We start from the raw sequence: 25,129 nt of genomic DNA, 5'->3' as shown, positions 1-25,129 counted from the left end.
TTGTCACATACAATTATCTCAGTTTTCCAGTTATTAACATACACACCATGTTAGAGCACGGAAGCTCCCTCCCATGAGGGGTGGGTGGATACGAATAACCGAACAGCAATCTTCCAGAGACATTCACCAGCAGTTACCTGCGATTTCTTGCAAGCGATCTTCATCAATGTTAGGGTCAAAATCACTTCCCAAGACATCCGTACTCCACGTCTCACTCACTGTTTCTGATATATCCCTGTCATCCGTCAGTCCCATCATGTCACGGATTTCAAACTTCCGGAGCTTATCATCAAGATTATCCTGCGTGGTAGCTAGCAAAAGCAAAATTAAGCACTTTAAAACTCACAGCATAGCTACCATTTTTAAAATCAACTTTAAAGAACTTTATGTGTTTGAACTCCAAGTTATGTATTTGAACACGAACATTCAGCACACAGTACCAAAACACGGAATTATTCCCTCATGGATGTACTCTTTCCCTCTCTGAACCAAGCTCAACATATGTCCTCCCCCTTCTGGTCAGTTACTGTCTCCATGTCCTCAGTAGTGTGACACTGTTCAAGAATTGGGATATATGCCCCCTTCTTCGAATCTGGACGGGCCTGGTAACTTGCTCTGTCTGAAAGGATAAAGAGGAAGTGATCCAGTTGCGAGGTTAGGCTTCAAGAGATCTCACAAGCATCTGCTCTCTCTCATCCTTGCTTCTGCCCCGAGGACAAGCTGAAACCAGCTTTTTAGGGGAGCAGGAACCACACGGAACAAAGGAAAGGTCATCCTAGACTAGCCAGCTCCCCACTGACCAATAGACGCCCAGCTAAAATTAGCAGAGCTCCCTACTTTGACTACAAGTGATCCAAGATGCATGAGGGTCCAGATTCGATCAGGGAACTGCATCCCACAAGCTGTAACTAAGGGTCCTTCGTGCTGCAACCAAGACCTGGCATAGCCAAATAAATATTTTTTAAAAAGAATACCAGAATCACCTAAAAGGTTTGTTAAAGAAGTGATATTCTTTCAACTTCCATCTTAAGCTAATATTATTTTAGGTTTCTGCTTTTTGCAGAAAATTTAATCCTAAATAACACAGTGACAAACTGATTCAGTAAAACTCAGCCTTACTTTTATTCAACCCACATGTAACCTGACTGGCAACCCTCTTTTCCCTTCTAAAAAGAGATTAAACCATGATTTCTAGAAATGAGACATGGGAAATGCCTTTTCTTTTTTTTTCCTTTTTTCCTAACTCCTCAGGTGATTTTTACACCCACTGAAGTCATTGCCTCAAATCCAGTTGAGGGCAATAAACATTCCCATAAAATCCACCAGTGATCTTTTTCTACAAGGACAACAGGGATCCATCTGCTTTTCATCCTAACCTCACATTATCACCCTACTTGACAGTTCCCGAGAGAGTACTATGGTTTCCCAGCTTGCTTATACTATTAATATTACTTTACCTAGAGTATCTCTAGTTTCAGCCAATGCCAATGCCAGCCAGGCTTCAAGGCTAGTATTTTCTCCCTATAAGCTTTTCCCTACACTTTGAACCACATGTATTTCTTACCCAGAACTGCCAATGCACTTTTATGATAATTTTAATCATTTGCCTACCATTTTCTGCCTATTCTAAGTTCCTTGAGCCCTCAGAATTTATCTTAGCACCGCTTAAAATTGTAATACTACAGAACTGAAATACCAAGTATCACACAATTCAAGCAATTCATTTTAGTTCTTCTATGTAATTTAAGCCTAAATAATCCACTTAGCAACTAAACACTTTTTTTTTTCTGACTCCACCATGCAGCTTACAGGATCTGAGTTCCCCGACCAGGGATTAAAGCAGGCCATCACAGTGAAAGTGCCAAGTCCTAACTGCTGGGCTGCCAGGGAATTCCCAACCAAACACATTTTTAAGAAATGTAGGAACTATGAATAAATGCCAGTTTAATGGTCATTATATAATCAACTGAACACAGCCAACTCACAGGAAAACAGATTGCTTATTCTGTGACCAGGTAAATTCTCTGCTACTTGAGCAACTGAATTCAACCTCACTTTACCTTGCTCATGCTCTAACAGCTGTAGAGCTTCAACTCCATTACTCCCAGAAGGTCCTGCTCCAAGCTCTGATACAGATTCCCCCTCCAGGTCTAGTGAGGACACTGAATTAGAACGATTTGAAGGACCTAGAGAGACGTTTATACTGTGAGTGAACTTTACAAGACAGTCATGAGCTGCCATGTACTGTTTCATGCCTTGATAAGAAAATAAAAGACTGATTAAAGTGCTTTTAGTGCTGTTACACCCTAAAAATAAACACACCCTTTAGCCAGAAATTCTGCTTTTAGACATTTATCCAAAGGAACTAATCAAACTCCATCTAAGGTTGCTTGTTGCAGGACTTCTTATAATGTCTAAAAAGTGGAAACAATCTACTTGTGTAGTCACAGAAGAAAGTTTAAATATATTATGAGAAATGCCCATTTGAAGTTAAAGAAAGTAGCCATTAAAAACTATGTTATTTAAGAATGTTCAATTACAAAGGGAAATGTTATTGTTACACTGTTAAACCAAAAAAGCTGCAAAACAGCATAAGCCTAATTTTGCTGTAAATAAACCAAAATGTTAACTGTTATTAATAGAAAGATAAGGTTACAGATGGTTCAATTTTTTCCCTTCATTTCATTCTCTAGAATGAATGTACATTACTTACATTTTTAAAAGTGAGGGGGGAAAAAGGAAAAGTTATTACTGTTTATGTTAATAAATAATAAACTAAATAATAATCAATTTGTTATAATAAATCAATAAATAAATCAATCAATTTATAATCAATTTATAATCAATTTATAATCAATCAATAAATCAAATAATTTATTTGTTAATAAATAATAAACTAAAATGTTAATCAACTTGAAACTCTTCCATTAATAAAGCTTGTCCTTGCACATGGAATTACATATTCTCACTTTACAATCTTGCCTTTTTATTTCCTTTTTAATTCCTATCCTATTTCCATTGTATCTTTCCACTTCATTAAAAGGTTAAAAGTATACACAATGTCCTGAAATATTATGAGTCCATTTTTTCCATTTACACATGCATTAATCCCTCTAAAGGAGCTCTATAAGCTTTGGTATATTTTAATACTAGTGAAATAAAACTCGGTATTACTCAAGTCTCAATAAAGACATACATCTTCTCTACTTTATATGACCAAAGGTCTCTTGCCATCTTAATTTTATTCAGAGAAATCATCTTTACAGCCAACTGTTCGAGATCATTAGAGGAAAACTTCATTACTCTCCTCGGTGAGAGGCACAGATGGCATAATTATAATTTATAAGGCTCCTTTAAAGAACAGAAAACAAAATATTACTTAAATCACACAACTCCTTGAATGAAGTAACCCTTCACCTTCAGATATTCCTTCCAGATTATCACTGCACAGGGAGAAGCGCAAGGTTTTATCAGGTTTACCGTGGAGTTTGTTTTCATCAACAGGGACGTCTCCTTGTCCTCCATCCGAAAGCTGCATGTTGAGGACCTGAAAAATAAAACGCCATTAGTTTATCACAATGGAAAGATTGCTGATAAGAAAAACAAACCATGGCAAATGCATATTTAATTTCTTCTTAACATTAAATAATCGTTTTTTAACTAAAAATCCATTTACAGGGTCTAAGTGCCCCTGGGATGAAAGTACATCAAGAAGAACTGAAGAACTGAACCTATGCCTTTCCATGACCCCACTGATGTCAGTGACTCAACAGGCAATCAGCTGCTAATGGGCAGTTCAGGGCTGCAGGAATCTGAGGCTTCAGGGTCAGCGGTCTGTCCCTGATGGTTCAGAGGTTAAGACTCCCAGCTTCCATTGCAGCGGGAGTGGGTTCAATCTCAGGTTGGAGAACCAAAATCCCTCATGCTACACAGCATAGCCAAGAAAAAAAAAATCTAAATTTCTTAAGGTTAATAGCTATAAGTGTGTGTAACAATACAATCATACCTCATTTTCTGACATCATCCCTGGAGTAAGCTGGGGACCTGTTCCTAAGGAAATGACCAACACCTCTTCCGGCTGCACCTCCTGGATGGTTTCTTGAGCTGATCCTTCATGGTCCATATGCAAGTCCATTAGCACGTTAGTGCGACTTCTGCTCCGAGTTGCTAACAAAACAATTTCAAGTATGATCATTTACAGAAAAAACAAAATGAAGAAAATGGCACATTAATAGAAAAATATATTTTCTATTAATGTAGAACACTTGCACATGCACAAAAAAAGACTGGTGAGAATGTGAATAAGAAAAAAATATATATGTCCTCCCAGGTACTCATCTAGTGACTGACACAAACTCTCCTTCAAAACTGATCCACAGAAACAATGACCCACGTTCACCTGACAGGGAGTGACAGATTACACCTGCAGAACAGGAAACACGCCTCCATCACTTTAAGACTTGGGGGTGACAAGAAAAGCATTCTTTTATTCTTTTACCTTTTCAAGATATCTTCAACTACTTCTACAACATAATGACTTAACTGCCACAGGTCTCCCATACTCGTAACTACACTCACAAGCATTAGAAAATTTCGTATGGAAATCTGATAGCCATACAAAGTTACACGCATTAATTAGGCAACTGTTAATAAAAGAGAATCAAAACATTGTTTTTTCTGAACCGTATTAACCTCTTTTCAAAGATACAGAAGAGTTCTCTGTTTGAATACACATTTCCTTTCTGCTTTATGGGAACAGTCTGAACTAACAAAGGATCTAATTATTTTGTGGTGCTTTTTCCTCTGTCTATAAGTAAATAAGTAATAGCTTTAGAAAGTATTCCATCCTACAGATCTTGTAAGAACTTTGGAAACTGAAAGATTTAGATGGTTTGTGACAAATTCTCTATGAGTTTCAGTCCTCTGTGATAAGCTTCAGTTTTCTTTCAGAGGCCATTACAATTCGATACAACTAGAATACTAAATAGATACTCTTTCTGTACAAAATAAAAAACACAGACAAAGCCAAAACACTCAATAATAACAAAAGCCTTTCACCTTCAGTTTGAGTGAAAGCTGACCTACTTGAAGACAGAAATATAAACAATCATGTTCTCTCCACAATGCTGTAGATCACTTCATCAATCACTCGAACTTTCAAAAACTCAAAGTACACACCAACTTCCACAAGTCTAAAACAGGTTTCACTCACACCTTTCTTCGCTGACTCTGTCTTCTCTCGAATTGTAAGCTTAAATTCAGCTTTATGAACAACTACATGAAATCTTACGGAATAAACTTTACAATTTGTAAAAATGCAAGTAATCAAAGTTCATGTAGCAATTTACATAAAGCAAAAGCAACATGCACATGGAGCACGATTTCATAAACTATTTCTTAAATAAAAGTTGTGTAAGAAGAGGAACAGCCTATTACCCACCAAACGGGGTTACTAGAGTAATATGAGCAGTAAGACTGGTGGCTGAGGAATCCCAGGCAGTGATGGCTGCTAACTGTTGTCCTGGGTTGCGAAGGCATTAAACAGAAAGAAAATCGACCCTCTGAATAACGGACATATCTCTTACAATAGGAAGTAAGTTCAACGACCAGGTCACACAACTGTACAAAATCACAACGGGCAAACATTTGAAGTTTACTTTCCATGATACTTTTCCTTTTATATAATGACACTTCTGAATGACAAGAAATGAAAGAACTAATGTACACGAGTGAATCATGGAAGAAAAAAAAATCTCTGGTTTACCAAACACCACTTGTTTCTTAATGCTAAAAAAAAAACCCCGCAAATAAGACTATAATACTGAATGTCAAGTTTTACTTTTTTCTTTCTCTAGTTCTGAAAATTGACATTTTGGGATGACGAAAGCCAAAGACTTGAAGAATATGATGCCACATTCCTAATTATGTGTATGCTCAGTTATGTCTGATTCTTTGTGACCCCGTGGACTGTAGCCCACCAGGTTCCTCTGTCTATGGAATTTTCCAGGCAAGGATACTGGAGTGGGTTACCATTTCCTACTCCAGGGGATCTTCCTGACCCAGGGATTGAATCCATGTCTCCTGTGTCTCCTGCATTACAGGTGGATTCTTTACCACTAAGCCATCTGGGAAGCCCAGTTCTTAATATGCTTGACAAAATAAAATGAAAGTTTTGCCTTATTTCATAAAATAGCAAAGATTTTAACTCAGTCATAAAAGATTGACTATTACTAATAATGAAAAATAGTAACTATATATTTTCAACTTTACCAATAGAAAACTTCTAAAATAATATTATTTTATTATATTATTTAGAACTTTATGGAAAGAAGAGGTCTACCTAATTCAAATAATGACCACTTAGAGCAAATCACATTTTCAAAATTGTCCAAGACACTGAAATATAAGTATACTGTAAGGGCCATGATTCCAATCAATTATGAAAAGTATGTCTAGATAAAGCTAAAGCCTACTGATGAACTTTAACCAATCTGGTGCAATATTTTTTTAATGTTAAAACCTGAATTACTCCCAGTAAAAATGAAGAGAAGAGCTTCTCCAAATTACTGAAAACTATACCCCCAATCACTAAGCAATAGCCTAGCCTAATAAAGAAACATTCAATTTAAAGGAAAGCCTCAATATGAGAAATTCTCTTTACCTATAGGCAACCGATTCTTTTTATTTGCTGGAGTGGCTGCTGGAGACAGCTGAGGAGTACTGTAGGGGGTCATTTCCAGACTGCTGCTTTTTCCCGGCTTTGCCTGCGGTAGATTTGCCAGTAAGTTGTCAAGAGCCATTCTATCTTCTCTCAGTTGATCTCCAGACATCACACTCTTCATAAAATTCACCTGGCAAAAGTAAAAAGGACATTAGCTTGTGAGATCAATTTTTCAAACAGTGTATATTTCTCACACAATGTATTCATCCATGGGTCTGCCCACGTTTAGATAAATGACTTTTGAGGAAAAAAAAATTCTATTACAGAATAAAGCCATTACCAGAGTAATAAGCTGACTGTAGGTTATATAAACCACAGTTCTGCTCAATCCTTCCAGGAGATTAACGGAGGACATTGGCGGGGTCTCCACTGCACGGCCTCCAATTACAACATCAAGGAAAGCAGCAACACAGCTCTGTTCAAACAGGAGAAAAAAACCACTGTGAAACACTCTCCCTTTAAAGTAAGGGAACAGATGGGGACACATGTACACCCGTGGCGGACTCATGTCAATGTATGGCAAAACCAACACAACACTGTAATTAGCCTCCAATTAAAATAAATAAATTTAAAACAATAAAGTAAGGGAACAAAATTTCTGATTAAGACAAAGAAGCACGTAGAAAGCTTTTCTTCTTGAAAATTATATTAAACCCAATATTTGAAAAAAATTAAACTCTATAAATTGATATAATCAACAAGATAGTCTGGTATGTGAAATAAACATGAGGCACACAGTACACACAGTCCTACCACTTGTAATTAGGAAAAGATATTCCTAAAAATATATTAGGAATATACACATAGACTTCCTGAAGGACGCACAGAAGATTGGTAATATAAAGAACCTTTAGAAGAGGAAATGAAGGTTAGAGATCAGAGGTGGAAGGGAAACTTCACTACATAACCTTTGAATTTTAATCTAGGTTGAATGTACAGCCTACTAAAAATATGATAAATTTTTATTTAGTTAAATCAACTGAACAATGCCACGTTAACTTATGAAATCCATTTAAAATGATCAATCATTGCTGATTCATATATTCATAGACTTAATTTTGTAACAATTTTTAAAAATCGAACTTTAAAAAATAATCTTAACAGCTGTTTGGCTCTCATTACAATGGCATCGCCTCAACATTTCAGCAAGTGAGCATTAGTAATCTTTGATGACATCTTCCTTTAAATGCTACTGATCCAACATTGTATCCTCTACAGCCAAACCAAGCATAATTAAAAAGAATATTTAATTTATACATCACTGAGAGATAAGATTTAATAAAGAGAACAGTTAGGTTCACTAATATTTTAGCAGAACTTTCCATACAGAGTCCTTCACATGACATAGGATCCACTCTTACTTTGTCAAATTTTCCAAGGCTGCTCTTTGTCCGGGGATCTCCCTCTTCAGAGCCAGTCATTGCTAATTGCTGCAAAAGGCGGCCAACCTGCAACCCAGAACAGAGGTGGGAAGACGCAGGCTGGAGAGACAGTCCCCACTGTGAAAGCATCTCCATTCTACTCTAAAAATCTGTTTCATAAGAATATTCACATCACCTAACCAAGCATACAAAATGGGATCCCCAATAAAATATGCATCTTGACTCTGTCAGCTTTTACTATATTTTAAGGACTTCTGTTTTTTACATTTTTATTTATTTATTTATTTTTGGCTAGACTGCGTCTTCATTGCTGCACAGGCTTTTTCTCTAGTTGCAATGAGCCGAGGCTTCTCTTGAGTTGCAGTGCGGTGGCTTCTCTGGAGGCAGAGCACAGGCTCTAGAGTGCAAGGGCTCAGTAGTTGAGGTGCAGGCATCCAGCTGCTTCCCAGCAAGTGGGATCTTCCCAGACCAGGGATCAAACCCGTGTCTCCTACACTGGCAGGCAGATTCTTTACCACTGAGCCGCCAGGGAAGCCCACTGTATTTTATTATGTTTATACTGAGCTATAATGAATAAGTAGAAAATTTTGCTTTGTCTTTAATGCGTATTATATCGACAATAGGAAATGAAGGTACATGACCTTTGTTTCTGCTGCTGTACTTACCGTATCTTTAAAAACTTAATTTGTAAAAGCTGACAAACTATCTCAAGTTATTATTAAGTACTTTTTTCTATAGTTCATAAAGTACTCAAGGTAAAACATTTTTTCTAGACTTGAAAGCAAATAATTCCTACAGAACATAAGCTGTTTTGAAAGTAAATATTAACTCTCAGAGCCGGATCCTTACTGCAAAAAGTGAACTGTTAATCTACTCTCTAAAGATATTTTGCTGAAAGTTATCATATAGCATCATCTTCAAATCTGGGACAATCCCTCTTTTTACTCATTTTGAAAGCATGTGATTCTATCTCTACTGGAATGACAAAAACAAAACTATAATGATGTTATCGTAAGAATAAATTTAGTGTTTCAGAGATGACAAAGAAATTCTAATTTTATTTTAGGGATGTCTATGTAATTTCTAAACACCCCAAAATGACAGAACTAATCATGAAAAAAAAGCTTATCATTAAAAAAATAATCATCCAAAGATAAGATATATGGTATTCCAAATAAACTCTATCTTCTTCACAGTATTTTTGGGAATAACACATAATTAAAAGAATCCCTTAAGAAATAAAAACATGATTTCAGTAGTTTAGATGATTAGGGGGGAAAAAAGTGCTAACATAGATCCAAAAATCTTCTTTTGAAAACGTTTAGGTCCAGAAGAGTTTCAGATTTCAAAATCTGGAGATTTTAGAAAGGCTGGTAACATACATACGTAACATGCCCAGTATTTAGGGTGGCATCCTATAATCAGATACATTAACATTCCCGCAGCAAAACACAAATACTCATTAACACGAAATGGACTATAAACAGCCTCTTGTTAGTTCAGGATAGGTTTTGCTACCAAAGGAAGTACAAAAGACCACCTCAGTTTTTAATCATTCTGAATTGTGAAATCATGGGAACGGGATGGTGGTCTTGTTCTAGAAAATGGAATCATCTAAGTATTTAAAGTGTGTGAGGACTCCATTTAAAAATGAACACAAAACTTAAGAAGCAAATATTTGGGACACTTTGGGGAAAAGAATGTTAAGAATATACGAACAATGTCATCATACTTTCCGTTCCCACCCCAACGCCCAATCAACTGGTTTCACACTGAATGCCCAGGAAAAACATACCTGCATCAGGTTAAATCTCGCCACCTCATTAATGGGAGCGTCGGAGATTATTCCATACTGTTCTGGATTGACGACTGCAGGACAAATGAAGCAGGCCAACAGGAGGTCAGTGCACATGGCCCTGACCTCCCCAACTTCCAGTCTGTCTACACAGGAGAGAGTTTTGTACATCTGTGACACAATCCACCTCAGACTATGTGGGAAGCAGTAAGTGTTCTGTTTGAGATAACCAATAAATTTGTTCACCAAGGCCACAAGTTTGGCCTCATTGGAATCCACCATCTCTTGAACCTTCTGCCTAAACCTGTCTGAGCCTTTCTCTCCAAAGAGTTTTTCCTGTTGAGCTGGGGAGAACCTCTCAATCAGCTTGTTTGGGTCTGTCTCCAGGTGATCTTCGTCTTCAACAAGCAGTTGCATGATCGGCTCATGTAAAGTAGCTGTGAGGAAAAGTTTGGCAGAAAACAGTCCTTCAGAAAAAAGTTTAAATAAGATGCTGAAGGCACAGGTTCCTCTCCTCAAAAGTCTTCTGGGGTTGTCACTTTCTTTAAGTTCAAATTCAATCAAGTATCTCAACACCTGAAGGAGGTAGCTTTCATCTTCTTGCATAATGCAGTTGCCATAGAGAGAGGTAAAAACTGTGTAAATGACACTCTGTGTGTTCTCCTGATTAAGTTTCTCTCCAGCAACCAAGGAGGAGGCAATAAGACGAGGATTTTCCCTTAGTCGACTCAAGAATTCTCCATAAGCAGTCTCCTGAAATCCCAGTTGCTTATACCCATCAACAAACTGTGTGTCTTCCAAAATCTTAGCATGTTGGCAACATTCAGCAGGGGAAGCTTCAGCACTAAAAAAAAAAGAGCAAACAAGCAAAATAATAAAATTAACAACAATAATAATATAACACATATACTATACTGAAGCATGGAAACGTGAGTTGGTTACAGTCTCACCAATGAGATCACTAGGAATTGCTAAAATCTTTTAGACCACCAGCACCTGAATATGTAAAGAAAGTCAAAACCAAAAAGTACAAAGGAGAACAGATTTCTCATATTAAATCAGGTTCCATGAAAAATATTGAGAAATAACCGTTATTCTGATTTCTATCATTGAAGATTGTTGTTGTTGTTCAGTCGCTCAGTCATGTCCAACTCTTTGCGACCCCCATGGACTACGGCATGTCAGGCTTCCCTGTCCTTCACCATCTCCCAGAGTTTGCTCAAACTCATGTCCACTGAGTTAGTGATGCCATCCAACCGTCTCATCTTCTGTCGTCCCCTTCTCCTCCTGCCTTCTATCTTTCCCAGCACCAGGGTCTTTTCCAATGAGTCAGCTCTTTGCATCCGTATTGGAGCTTCAGCTTCAGAATCAGTCCTTCCAATGAATATTCAGGGTTGATTTCCTTTAGGAGTGAATATTAGTCCTGCATTTTTTTGAATTTCATATTTATGGAATCATAGAGTATGTACTCTTTTATGTCTGTCTTCTTTTCTAGACAGTATACCACAGCGTCAGTATTTCTAAACTTAAAAACCGCTTCTTGAGGGACTTCCCTGGTGGTCCAGTGGTTAAGAATCCACACTTCCACTGCAGGGGGCATGAGTGCAATCCCTGGTTGGGGAACTAAGATCCCACATGCCCTGTGGTGCAGCCAAAAAAAAAAAATTGCTTCTTGGAACAATAGAATAATGAAGTATTAACACAGTGAAAAATGAGGTTTCTAAAACTGCAAAGTAGATACACAATAGCAAAACATGAAAATGTATATTTTAAATAATATTAGGAGAAAAGTAGGAAACAAGATAACTTACTCTCTATACAAATAAAATGTTATATAATGCCAATGTACAAAATTAAACGCTGTGGTATAAAATATTAATGCTGAAGTTGTAATTCTCTACAACAGTGCTTAGGTCAATACATTAATTAATAAACAAAATAAGCAAAGACTCACCATTGGGATGCTGATTTAAGTTATCTTAAACGATGCACTTTGTTAGAAATATATTTGTTTATTTGCAGTTAGCAGTTATGTAACTGCCATAAGCAGAATTATATCGGTTTATAAAATTTCTGAACTCAAAACCTTTTCTTTACCTGGTGATGATAAGCCGATCCAAATTAATTCTCTGCTGCTTAGCAATCCATGCTGTACGATACAACTTTTCGGCTGTCTTAAGTACATCTGCATTAAGCCTCTGAATGAGCTGTTTCTCAGAGTTCACGTATAAGCGTTCCTGCTTGAGGTGATGGGCCAGAGTATGAATATCTAGCTTCACCATCTTCAAATGTGGAGAAGGTACAAAGGCTGATCACTAAGAGTAAAAAAGAAAAAAAAATTATTTTTATTTTCGGGTCTCTCTGCTCAAATGTCTATTGAGAAAGCTCTTCTAAAACAACTCATTCTGAAACAGAGAAAATCACTTCTTACTCCCTCTTCTGACCTTTTATTAAGCATTTGCCCCTACTCACCATATATTACATGCATGTTCAAGATGCTTAGAGTGGGGCTTCCCCACTGAAAGGCAAGGACTGCCAAGACCAAGGCTTGTCTGCTTTGTCAACTTACAGCTGTAATTTCGGGGCTAAGGAGAGGGCTTGGCTCACGCCAGGAGGTAAAGAAGTATTTGCCACAGGAATGAATGAAATCACACAATTCTTGTTCATCTAGTAGCTAAACAAACTGATAAAAATAGCACACATATTTTAGAGCATTATTATTTAAGCTATACCCTTGAAGTTAGAATGCCTGCCAGACCACAAATGTTTGATATCAGCAATAGAAGCGTTTGTGGCCCAGATAGCAGAATACAACGTTGTGTCCAGACAGCAGTCATTAAGTTAGAAAAATGCTCCTCATTAAGAATTAAACATTAGTGGTGGGGAAGAGAAGGACTGGGAGTTCGGGATCAGCAGATGCAAACTGTTACATACAGGATGAATAAACAAGGTCCCACTGTATAGCACAGGGAACGATATTCAATGCCCTGCGATACACCGTAATGGAAAAGAATACTTATATCTGAGTTACTTCACAACACTGTACATCAATGCGGAATTTACACTTGAATATGTTGAATTTACATTTAAATCAATGTTGAATCTATACCCGAATAAAAAATTTTTTAAAGAATTAAACATTAAGATTGTATACTTAAAAGCTGCTATGAGAGTAAAGCTTTAAATGATCTCATCATAATAACAAGAAAATGGTAATTACATGAGGTGAAGGATGTATTAACTAACTTCACTGTGGCAAACTTTTACAATATATGTGTACCAAATCGTTATTATATAACTTAAACTTACACAATGCTATGTCAATTATACTTCAATAAAGTTGTGGAGACAGCTGTCCCCCTCCAAATAAAAACAAATTTAAAGAAAAGAAATATATTAAAAATCTTTTTAAAAATGTCCCAACCAAACAAATTCATAATGGATTTATTTGGAATTGATAAACTATAATTTGCAGTGAATTCAGCTTTGGAAAGAGGAATGTAGCCCACAGAACTCTCAATATGTTTACAGACCCAATGAAAATATGTTTATATATATGAAATAAGTATTTTTGTGCTGACTTAAAAAAATACCAAGAATTAAACATTATGAGAGTCAATGGAAATATATTTAAAGACACTTTTAAATTTAAAAAATGAAACAGATTCAACAATTTTTAAAATAAGTTTGATTTCAGAAATTTTTAACCTTTATTTTAATGAACTACTGATTTCTAGGGAAGTTTCTGGTATTATCATCTAACCTGAATTTAACTGCTTTCAAAAAAACACTTTCTTGTACTTTATCAATTACCTAGCAAACTATTTCGGAGAAGGAAACGGCACCCCACTCCACTGCTCTTGTCTGGAAAATCCCATGGACGGAGGAGCCTGGTGGGCTGCAGTCCATGGGGTCACTGAGGGTCGGACACGACTGAGCGACTTCACTTTCACTTTTCACTTTCATGCATTGGAGAAGGAAATGGCAACCCACTCCAGTGTTCTTGCCTGGAGAATCCCAGGGACGGGGGAGCCTGGTGGGCTGCCGTCTATGGGGTCGCACAGAGTCAGACACGACTGAAGTGACTTAGCAGCAGCAGCGGCAAACTAATTCAAGTCTCCTGTATTAAGTCCCTCAGACTGCTTTCCTCTCAAAGATTTTAAATATGTCTACTTCACCAAGATGATTCGTTATTAAGTCACAAAAACATCCATGTACATTCAAAAAAACTGGTGCCAAACATATATAATCTTATTAACTCAGTCTAAAGAAAACACACATGACTTTGTAATCTTCCATGAGGGAATTCTGGAGAAGGCAATGGCACCCCACTCCAGTTCTCTTGCCTGGAAAATCCCATGGATGGAGGAGCCTGGTGGGCTTCAGTCCATGGGGTCACTGAGGGTCGGACACGACTGAGCAACTTCACTTTCACTTTTCACTTTCATGCATTGGAGAAGGAAATGGCAACCCACTCCAGTGTTCTTGCCTGGAGAAACCCAGGGATGGGGAGCCTGGTGGGCTGCCGTCTATGGGGTCGCACAGAGTCGGACACGACTGAAGCGACTTAGAAGTAGTAGTTGTAGTATGAGGGAATTCTAACATCCTCTAGGGGGCTCTAAATCCACAGACTAAGAACAGAATCACTGAACAAATGGTTGTAATTATGAGAAGTATTATAGTTAATGAAAATAAAACTGAAATGGGCTCTTAAAGATATCTATGTTTCATTAATAGTTCTGTTACCTTGGGTACATAATGCATATTCTCTAAACTTCAGGCTTTTTTCTCCTAAAACGTGGACACAATACCTATATTTATTTTGTGCCTGGCATGAGCAACACATTAGGTACAAGGGATACAAAAAAAAAAAAGATAAAACCTAGTCCTCAAGGACTTTCTAATTTAATAGAACCCCCATTCTATTAGACATGCAAGTTAGTGGCTGCCCCAAAATATGGATAATATGCTGAAGGCTGTACAATGTAGAGCAGGGACAAAAGAGAAGGAGTGACGGAGAAGTTAGGTACCCGAGTCTGGTCTTCAAAGACAAGTACTTGGGCGGGGAGGCAGGGGTGGGATAAGAATTTGCCAGACAAAAAGAGGATTTCCTCAGCGATCAATGCAAAGATATAGAGGAAAACAACAGAATGGGAAAGACTAGAGCTCTCTTCAAGAAAATTAGAGATACCAAGGGAACATTTCATGCAAGGATGGGCTCGATAAAGGACAGAAATGGTATGGACCTAACAGAAGCAGAAGATATTAAGAAGAGGTGGCAGGAATACACAGAAGAACTGTACAAAAAAAATCTTCACAACCCAGAAAACCACGATGGTGTGATCACTCACCTAGGGCCAGAGATTCTGGAATGTGAAGTTAAGTGGGCCTTAGAAAGCATCACTACAAACAAAGCTAGTAGAGGTGATGGAATTCCAGTTGAGCTCTTTCAAATCCTGAAAGATGATGCTGTGAAAGTGCTGCACTCAATATGCCAGCAAATTTGGAAAACTCAGCAGCGGCCACAGGACTGGAAAAGGTCAGTTTTCATTCCAATCCCAAAGAAAGGCAATGCCAAAGAATGCTCAAACTACCCCACAATTGCACTCACCTCACACGCTAGTAAAGTAATGTTCAAAATTCTCCAAGGCAGGCTTCAGCAATACGTGAACTGTGAATTTCCTGATGTTCAAGCTGGTTTTAGAAAAGGCAGAGGAACCAGAGATCAAATTGCCAACATCCGCTGGATCATGAAAAAAGCAAGAGAGTTCCAGAAAAACATCTATTTCTGCTTTATTGACTATGCCAAAGCCTTTGACTGTGTGGATCACAAGAAACTGTGGAAAATTGTGAAAGAGATGGGAATACCAGACCACCTGATCTGCCTCTTGAGAAATCTGTATGAAGGTCAGGAAGCAACAGTTCAAATGGACATGGAACAACAGACTGGTTCCAAATAGGAAAAGGAGTACTTCAAGGCTGTATACTGTCACCCTGCTTATTTAACTTCTATGCAGAGTACATCATGAGAAACGCTGGGCTGGAAGAAGCACAAGCTGGAATCAAGATTGCCAGGAGAAATATCAATAACCTCAGATATGCAGATGACACCACCCTTGTGGCTAAAAGTGAAGAGGAACTCAAAAGCCTCCTGATGAAGGTGAAAGTGGAGAGTGTAAAAGCTGGCTTAAAGCTCCACATTCAGAAAAAGAAGATCATGGCATGTGGTCCCATCACTTCATGGGAAATAGATGGGGAAACAGTGGAAACAGTCTCAGACTTTATTTTTTGGGGCTCCAAAATCACTGTAGATGGTGACTGCAGCCGTGAAATTAAAAGACGCTTACTCCTTGGAAGGAAAGTTATGACCAAACTAGATAGCATATTCAAAAGCAGAGACATTACTTTGCCAACAAAGGTCTGTCTAATCAAGGCTATGGTTTTTCCTGTGGTCATGTATGGATGTGAGAGTTGGACTGTGAAGGCTGAGTGCCGAAGAATTGATGCTTTTGAACTGTAGTGTTGGAGAAGACTCTTGAGAGTCCCTTGGACTGCAAGGAGATCCAACCAGTTCATTCTGAAGGAGATCAGCCCTGGGATTTCTTTGGAAGGAATGATGCTAAAGCTGAAACTCCAGTAACTTTAGCCACCTCATGTGAAGAGATGACTCACTGGAAAAGACTCTGATGCTGGGAGGGATTGGGGGCAGGAGGAGAAGGGGATGACAGCATGAGATGTCTGATGGCATCACTGAATCGATGGACGTGAGTCTGAGTGAACTCCGGGAGTTGGTGATGGACAGGGAGGCCTGGCGTGCTGTGATTCATGGGGTCGCAAAGAGTCGGACACGACTGAGTGACTGAACTGAACTGAACTGACTTCCAGATACACAGAGCCAATCAAGCAAAAGCATAGAGGTGTGTGATATTCAGAGAACTACACATGACTTCCTACAGTTTGGGGACATGTGTGTTTGTGTGTGTTAAGAGTGAGGCTGGAGGCAGAGGACTCAATGTATAATGAGATAAGGCTACAGACAGACTGCACACAGAACCCAGTGTTAAGAAATTGGACTGTAAAAAAAAAGAAAAGAAAAGAGAAAGAAACTGGACTGTAGGAGATGGGGAAAGAGTTTAAATGGATTAACATAATTAAATTTATATTTGAGAACATAAACTCTAGCAGTAAGGAGAAAGAGGAGATAGGGATGGAACTAGATGAAGAAACACTACAAACTTGATAGGCAAGAAATACTGCAGTGGCAGTGGAAAGAATCGGACAGATGTGACAGACACTGGAGGCAGAAAATCCCTGCCTGCTGACACTTGTACGTGGAGATGGCGAGGCAGGTGTTTCCAACTCCGGTGACAAGGGCTGGCTGTGGCGGTATACACCAGAATTGAGTATTATGTCAGAAAACCACTTTATAAACTGAAAATTGTGCCTGGTGTGGCTCTAAGAACTTTACACACTTCATCCTCACAACATCCCTCTGAGATAGGAACTTTGCAGCAAAGCGAATTAAGGCTCGGGGACGTTAAGTAACTTGCATCAGGCCAAGTGGGTGAGAGGTGACACAGCCGGTACATTTTACTATTTCCCTGATCTCTACAAGAATGGCTCAGAAAAATCCTGTGGTTACACAGGAGAACACTGTATTTTTCAGAGATGCACGCTCAGGTATGTAGAAGTGAAGTGTCAGGATATCTGGAACTCACTTGTACATGGTCAAAAAAAAATTAAAAGATTTGTAAAACACTGCAAAATATAAACACTGTTGAATGAATCTGGTTGGTGGGTATACGGTGATCAATGTACTACTCTTCAACAGTTTCTTTATGTTAGAAGTTTTTCATAATAAAATGATAGAGGAAAATATTTTGGCAATTCTCAAACTGTACCTTTCTTGCTGCCTTAATACAACTTAACAAAATATCTTATCAACTATTGTTGGAACCTAGCCAGGCCCCCTAATCTCAAGGAGCTCACAGTCCAATTAGAACTGAAATTCTGTTCAAGATAGGACGCATAAAATGTTTCCAACGACATAGCAAAATGTGAACGAATCTATGCAATTTAGAAACCAAAACCTTCAAGCAAACCCTCACTTAAAAAAATTAACACATGTCCGCAACTGAGACCCAGCATGGCCAAATAAATAAATATTTAAAAATAAAAAAATCACATGAAGGTAATGCTTCAAATATCTGAACAAGAACTCACCTTCTAAACCCTTCGATAGCCCAAAATGTCTTCAAAGACATTTCTGTGAACATATTTTAAATAAATCCAGAACACTAGGTAAACTTGCTAAGCATTTTCTTTCAAGTTCATCAGACTATATGACCTACTATTACCCACCCTTACTGCTATCATGTACTACAGTCTCTCTCCTTCCCCTACAACACTCAAACTCCAATGATCATTTGACCCCACCAAGAATTTCAAGCCATTAAGCCTATTTTATATATGTATATATATATTTTTTTTCTTATAACTAACCTTCAGCCTCCTTCTGTCCCTGCTTCCCTCCTTACCCAACTAGCATAAACCCCATAGTCAATCATTATGATCACTTGCCGAATGCACTCTCAACTTGCTCCGTGCACGCATGCTAAGTTCTTTAGTCGTGTCCGACTCTTTGTGACCCTATGGACTGTAGCCTGCCAGGCTCCTCTGTCCATGGGATTCTCCAGGCAAAAATACTGGAGTGGATTGTGCTCTTCCAGGGGATCTTCCCGACCCAGGGATCGAACCTGCATCTAGTACATCTCCCTGCACTGGCAGGCAGGTTCTTTATCACTAGCGCTGCCTGGGAAGCCCGTAATTTGCCCTCACTTGACTAACCCTCAATTCCAGTTGAATCTAATGCTCTCCCAACTCCTACTTTATACCTGTGAATGAGAAAACCGACATACACAACCATGCTAGCATCACTTCAAACTCACGATCACAAACCCTACACGGGCCCTCACTGACGCATGGCACACGCACTGGTACTCCCCCAAGTCCCTCCACCACTCCCCAATCCCCCAGGCAATGAATCCATACCATCCTCTCTCCTCAGATCTCCAACTTCTTCCCCTCTCCTTATTCTCAGCCCCTTGCCTCCTACTTCACTGAGAAAACCGAAGCATCGGAAGCGATTTTCCACAGGCTCCCTGCTTCGGTCTTTGCTCTCGGCCTATTCTCAACACAGTGAGCCTAAGTGAAAGCCTGTGAAAGCCTAAGTCAAATAACATCATTGTACTTAAAATCCGCCAAAAGCTTCTTTTCTTGGCTCTCCGTGGTCTACCTCTATTCCCCTTTGGCTCTCTGACTTCACCTCCTATTACCAGACCACAGAACTTACCGTCCGAACTGGGACACTACTGGGAATGAAAGCAGACACTATTAATAATTTCATCAAGACACACAAAGAAGGACATTAGATCACTCTCCTGTCAACCCCCACATTCATTCTGTTTCAGCCCGATTCTCAAACCTGCCGGGCATACTTCCACTCCAGTATCTTTGCACCTGCTTCCCACCCGGGGCTCTTACTTCCTTTGGGTCTTAGAGTCATCTTCAGTGAAGTCTTTCTCGTCCACTCTACCTAAATTCCAACCCTCACTCAGTCACATGCTCATTTTATGTCTCCCTGATTTCATTTTTCTTGTTCAGTTCAGTCACTCAGTCGTGTCCAACGCTTTGCAAACCCCATGGACTGGAGCACACCAGACTTCCCTGATCATCACCAACTCCTGGAGCTTGCTCAAACTCACGTCTCTTGAATTGGTGATGCCATCCAATCATCTCAACCTCTGCTGTCCCCTACCCCTCCTGCCTTCAATCTTTTCCAGCATCAGGGTCTTTTCCAATGAGACAGTTCTTCGCATCAGGTGGCCAAAGTACTGGAGCTTCAGCTTCAGCATCAGTCCTCCCAATGAATATTCAGGACCGATCTCAGGATTGACTTGTTAGCACTGGTTACTATACATTTCACTTATCTATCTTATGTATTCACCATCTCCCCAAGAAAATATACACTCCCTAAGAGGAGGGATTTATGCCCAATTTGTTTCCAGTTCTGTTCACACTGACTAGAATCCATCACATCATGCACATCAGTACACATCTGCTAATGAATATATGAATGAAAAAGAGGCATTTCAGTAACATATTCATGTTAGAAACCTCGTAAGCAGAGGTAGAAATAACATAGGAAGAACAAGCATGTAGTCTCTGATGGACAGGAAAAGAGGAGAGGTAAATACTATGAAAAGCATCAATACATGTTAACTACAATAAGCACACTGTACTTATTTAATGAAAACATTAAAAATACTACACGCTCAAAATTAACATTTATTCCTTACTTTTAGAGTATTATTTGTCTATACAAACCCTCGTATGCCTCTTCATTTTTATTTTCAACTCACCTTCATCCTATTTGCTCCTTTACATTTTCAAGGCCTAGCTCAATGAAATCTTCCTTCCCAACCATACAGTTTGCCCCACTGATAAATTCCAACTTTGAACTCCTAAAGCAGTGCTTATTCATACCATTACATTGGAACTGTTATTTTTTGTTTTCATCTTTAATGTCTATTTTCCTTCCAGCAAGAATGAAGGGTCCCCTCAAAGGATGAGAATTCTCTCTTAGACCTATGTATGCCCAGCCCCCAATACCACAGCCGAACACAGAAGTTCTCATACAGGTTTGCTAACGGCATTATCACAAGTCGCTCTGAGAAAAAGAACTTAAGTAAAAATCAAAGACTTTTTAAATTAACTTTAGGTATATCTCACAGTAACAAACTGGTTTTTTCCCCCTGAAAGCTGCAAGCATTTTCAAAGTTAGATAATCTCTTTTTGGAGGGGTCAGTAACTGAACTTTGAAAATCTATATTAACCTCAGTTCCACTTACCCACATTTTCTACAAAAATAAAGTCAATTATACCTATGCATCAGAGAAGGCAATGGCACCCCACTTCAATACTCTTGCCTGGAAATCCCATGGATGGAGGGCCTGGTAGGCTGCAGTCCATGGGGTCGTGAAGAGTTGGACACGACTGAGCAACTTCACTCTCACTCTTCACTTTCTTACATTGGAGAAGGAAATGGCAACCCACTCCCGTGTTCTTGCCTGGAGAATCCCAGGGACGGGGGAGCCTGGTGGGCTGCCGTCTATGGGGTCACACAGAGTCGGACACGACTGAAGCCACTTAGTAGCAGCAGCAGCAGCATACCTGTGCGTGTTAAGTCAGATTTTAACCTTTTCAACTCATGTTAGGAAGACTTATCACTGAGAGCCCAGAGGGAGATTTTAGTTGGAAGAATGAAGCACACTGGGCTTTTGTATCGTTCCTACAATTGTGTAGAGGAGAGGCTGCCAAACTACAGCCTGTGGGTCAAATTCAACCAGTTGCCTACTTGTACAAATAAAGTTTTACCAGAACACAGCCATGCACATTTGTTTATATATTATCATTGGCTGTTCTCAGGCTACAACAGCAGAGCTGAATAGTTGCCAGAGTCACCAGAGTCCATATGCCACAAAGCCTAAAACGTTCACTATCTGGCCTAAAAAGCCTGTCAACTCCTGATAAGCACGCATACCTACTCTAACACAGAGCATGGGGAAGGAAGCACAACCAGATAAAGTGAAATGCGTGGATTAGAAAATGCATTCAAAGTTCCACGGAGGAAACGCGTATCACACATGTCAGCAACTATGCCTGAACTCCCGTGACTCAAGGACTCAAAAGTAGGGGGAAATCATTTCAAATGTTTTATGGAATGAGAATCATGTCTGATTATTTCACTGATGAAAATTTCTAATCAGAAGCATCCCAAGTTAATGATATGCAGCTAAGAGTTTTAAACTTATAAGTAACAGCGAGAGTTTATCTAATCATCTCTCTCTTGTTGTTCAGTTGCTCGGCTCTTTGAGATCCCATGGACTGTAGCACGCCAGGCTTCAGGAATTTAATAAACTCAAGATCAACTCTATAAGTCAGTAACACAAAAACACTCACTACTTTATCATTTTTTATAGAAATTATTTCATACAAGACAACAGAAAGGATATTAAAAAAAAAAACAAACAAACAACTACAGTAAGAAAATCTGAGGGATTTAAGACTGGGCTCTGCCTTCTACTGGCACCGTGATCTGTAGCTAGTGATTTCAGCTAAGTTTCTGCTTCCCCATCTTCAAAACTGGGATAATGCTCTTACCTCTTACCTACTTCATATGCTCAATAGTATAGTTCACATGAGAAGATTGTGAAGTATAAATAATCTATGATGTAGGACATCACTATTCTTATCAATTAAGAGGTAGGGCAGGGAATTTCCTGGTGGTCCAGTGGTTAGGACTCTCTACTTTCACAGCCAAGGGCCTCGGTCCAATCCCTGGTCAATGAGGTAAAATCCCACAGGCCACGTGGCACAGCTTGTGGGATCTTAGTTCCTCCACAAAAAAGAGGCAGAGTAATTTTTATCATTTCGCTAGGACACAATGAGACATACTCCATGTCCTTCACATGACAGAGGCGACCAAAATGAACCTTTCCATGAAAGTAAGTGTGAAATATCAAACATTTTGCGTTAGGAGGTTTCTGTGTTTTGTTTCCGATCACAGTGAACTGAAAGAAAAAATATTCTTACCTTTTTAGTTAAAAAGTAAGACAGACTACTTGCTAACATGATGAAACCTATACTAATAAAGGCTTATTAAAGGTGAACTAGCTTCAAGCAAAGAGCATTTTTAGTAACATAATATGCCACACATAGGTATGGCTTTGAATTTTGAGAATAAAGCATGTTTTGCAAACAAATAATTTGGTTAATTAAAATGATCCAATCAAAAATTACAGAGATAATAACAACTAAATGTAACATATCCTGAATGAGATCCTGGAACAGAAAAAGGACATCAGGTAAAGACTAAAGAAATCTGAATAAAGTATGAACTTTAATTAATAATAATTATCAATACGGTTCACTAATTATAGCAAATGTGCCATATCAACAGGAACTTGATACTGGGTGTATGGCAACTCCTTGTACCATCATCTAGGTTTTTCTGTAAATTAAACTGTTCTAAAAAGTAAAGTCTTTTAATTTTTTGTTGTATAAATAACATAATTCTAAATCTAAGCATACAATTTGGCAACTTCTCTCAGTAAGAAAAAGTATACGAATTTGAGAACTGCACATGAACACTGTAATTTATCATCAACTGATGTCACAGAACCCACTAACATCTGGTAACATACTGCACTGTTTAAACTATCATTCTAAGAATATTTTTTCTTTCAGTTCACTGTGATCGGAAACAAAACACAGAAACCTCCTAACGCAAAAGTTCCACAGGTGTATTAACATTTTGCACTAATTCCTAGTCAAAAGAAGCAAGGCAAATCAGCCAGAATTTTTTAGGAAAAGTCAGTTTTCATATTAATTTCCACTTAATAGCAAAATTTTTAAAAAGCCATTATAAGTAGTAGTGGTTGAGCTTGAAGAGGAGAGTTTTGGCTGGTGGTAGTAAAGTGTACGTGTGCCTAGGAAACAAAAACAATAATAACCACTGGGCCTTTCAGGATTGTCATTCAGTTCAGTTCAGTCGCTCAGTCGTGTCTGACTCTTCGAGACCCCATGAATCGCAGCACGCCAGGCCTCCCTGTCCATCACCAACTCCTGGAGTTCACTCAGACTCACGTCCATCAAGTCAGTGATGCCATCCAGCCATCTCATCCTCTATCGTCCCCTTCTCCTCCTGCCCCCAATCCCTCCCAGCATCAAAGTCTTTCCCAAGGAGTCAACTCTTCCCATGAGGTGGCCAAAGTACTGGAGTTTCAGCTTTAGTATCATTCCCTCCAAAGAAATCCCAGGGCTGATTTCCTTCAGAATGGACTGGTTGGATCTCCTTGCAGTCCAAGGGACTCTCAAGAGTCTTCTCCAACACCACAGTTCAAAAGCATCAATTCTTCGGCACTCAGCCTTCTTCACAGTCCAATTCTCACATCCATTCATGACCATGGGAAAGACCATAGCCTTGACTAGACGGACCTTTGTTGGCAAAGTAATGTCTCCACTTTTGAATACGCTATCTAGGTTGGTCATAACTTTCCTTCCAAGGAGTAAGCGTCTTTTAATTTCATGGCTGCAGTCACCATCTGCAGTGATTTTGGAGCCCCCAAAAATAAAGTCTGACACTGTTTCCACTGTTTCCCCATCTATTTCCCATGAAGTGATGGGACCAGATGCCATGATCTTTGTTTTCTGAATGTGGAGCTTTAAGCCAACTTTTTCACTCTCCACTTTCACTTTCATCAAGAGGCTTTTTAGTTCCTCTTCACTTTCTGCCATAAGGGTGGTGTCAGCTGCATATCTGAGGTTATTGATATTTCTCCCAGCAATCTTGATTCCAGCTTGTGTTTCTGGAATGTGAGGTCAAGTGGGCCTTAGAAAGCATCACTACGAACAAAGCTAGTGGAGGTGATGGAATTCCAGTTGAGCTCTTTCAAATCCTGAAAGATGATGCTGTGAAAGTGCTGCACTCAATATGCCAGCAAATTTGGAAAACTCAGTAGTGGCCACAGGACTAGAAAAGGTCAGTTTTCATTCCAATCCCAAAGAAAGGCAATGCCAAAGAATGCTTAAACTACCACACAGTTGCACTCATCTCACACGCTAGTAAAGTAATGCTCAAAATTCTCCAAGCCAGGCTCAGCAATACATGAACCGTGAACTTTCTGATGTTCAAACTGGTTTTAAAAAGGCAGAGGAACCAGAGATCAAATTGCCAATATCCTCCGGATCATGGAAAAGGCAAGAGAGTTCCAGAAAAACATCTATTTCTGCTTTATTGACTATGCCAAAGCCTTTGACTGTGTGGATCACAAGAAACTGTGGAAAATTGTGAAAGAGATGGGAATACCAGACCACCTGATCTGCCTCTTGAGAAATCTGTATGCAGGTCAGGAAGCAACAGTTTGAACTGGACATGGAACAACAGACTGGTTCCAAATAGGAAAAGGAGTACGTCAAGGCTGTATATTATCACCCTGCTTATTTAACTTCTATGCAGAGTACATCATGAGAAACGCTGGACTGGAAGAAACACAAACTGGAATCAAGATTGCCAGGAGGATTGTCATTGCTAGGGACTAACTAGGTACTTTATATGGAAATTTGCATTTCATCTGTGTAACATTCCTGAAAGGTATTCGTACCCACCTT

The 25,129-nt window shown here is 39.0% G+C and overlaps 1 protein-coding gene across 5 annotated transcripts in view; it reads right to left on the bottom strand.

Moving 5' to 3' along the window:
- The window catches only part of GAPVD1 (GTPase activating protein and VPS9 domains 1), a 69,803-nt gene that overhangs the window by 32,928 nt on the left and 11,746 nt on the right, over window positions 1–25,129 (bottom strand). For 3 of the 5 annotated variants that reach the window (XM_010844060.1, XM_010844062.1, XM_010844064.1), the window contains exons 2-10: window positions 11,996–12,213; window positions 9,899–10,742; window positions 8,083–8,169; window positions 7,002–7,136; window positions 6,662–6,851; window positions 4,007–4,167; window positions 3,418–3,547; window positions 2,061–2,186; window positions 138–311 (exon numbers count right to left, since the gene is read on the bottom strand). In XM_010844060.1, coding sequence (XP_010842362.1) covers window positions 138–311; window positions 2,061–2,186; window positions 3,418–3,547; window positions 4,007–4,167; window positions 6,662–6,851; window positions 7,002–7,136; window positions 8,083–8,169; window positions 9,899–10,742; window positions 11,996–12,180 — 2,032 coding nt within the window. In that variant the 5' untranslated portion in view covers window positions 12,181–12,213. The remainder of the gene's footprint in view (window positions 1–137; window positions 312–2,060; window positions 2,187–3,417; window positions 3,548–4,006; window positions 4,168–6,661; window positions 6,852–7,001; window positions 7,137–8,082; window positions 8,170–9,898; window positions 10,743–11,995; window positions 12,214–25,129) is intronic. The other 2 variants (XM_010844063.1, XM_010844065.1) reach the window with 1 other exon arrangement.

This window comes from Bison bison, unplaced genomic scaffold, assembly GCF_000754665.1.
Source record: "Bison bison bison isolate TAMUID 2011002044 unplaced genomic scaffold, Bison_UMD1.0 scf7180017864193, whole genome shotgun sequence".
Classification (NCBI taxonomy): Eukaryota; Metazoa; Chordata; class Mammalia; order Artiodactyla; family Bovidae; genus Bison; species Bison bison.
Note: the sequence above shows the minus strand (reverse complement) of the source record. Positions and strands in the feature narration are given on the sequence as shown.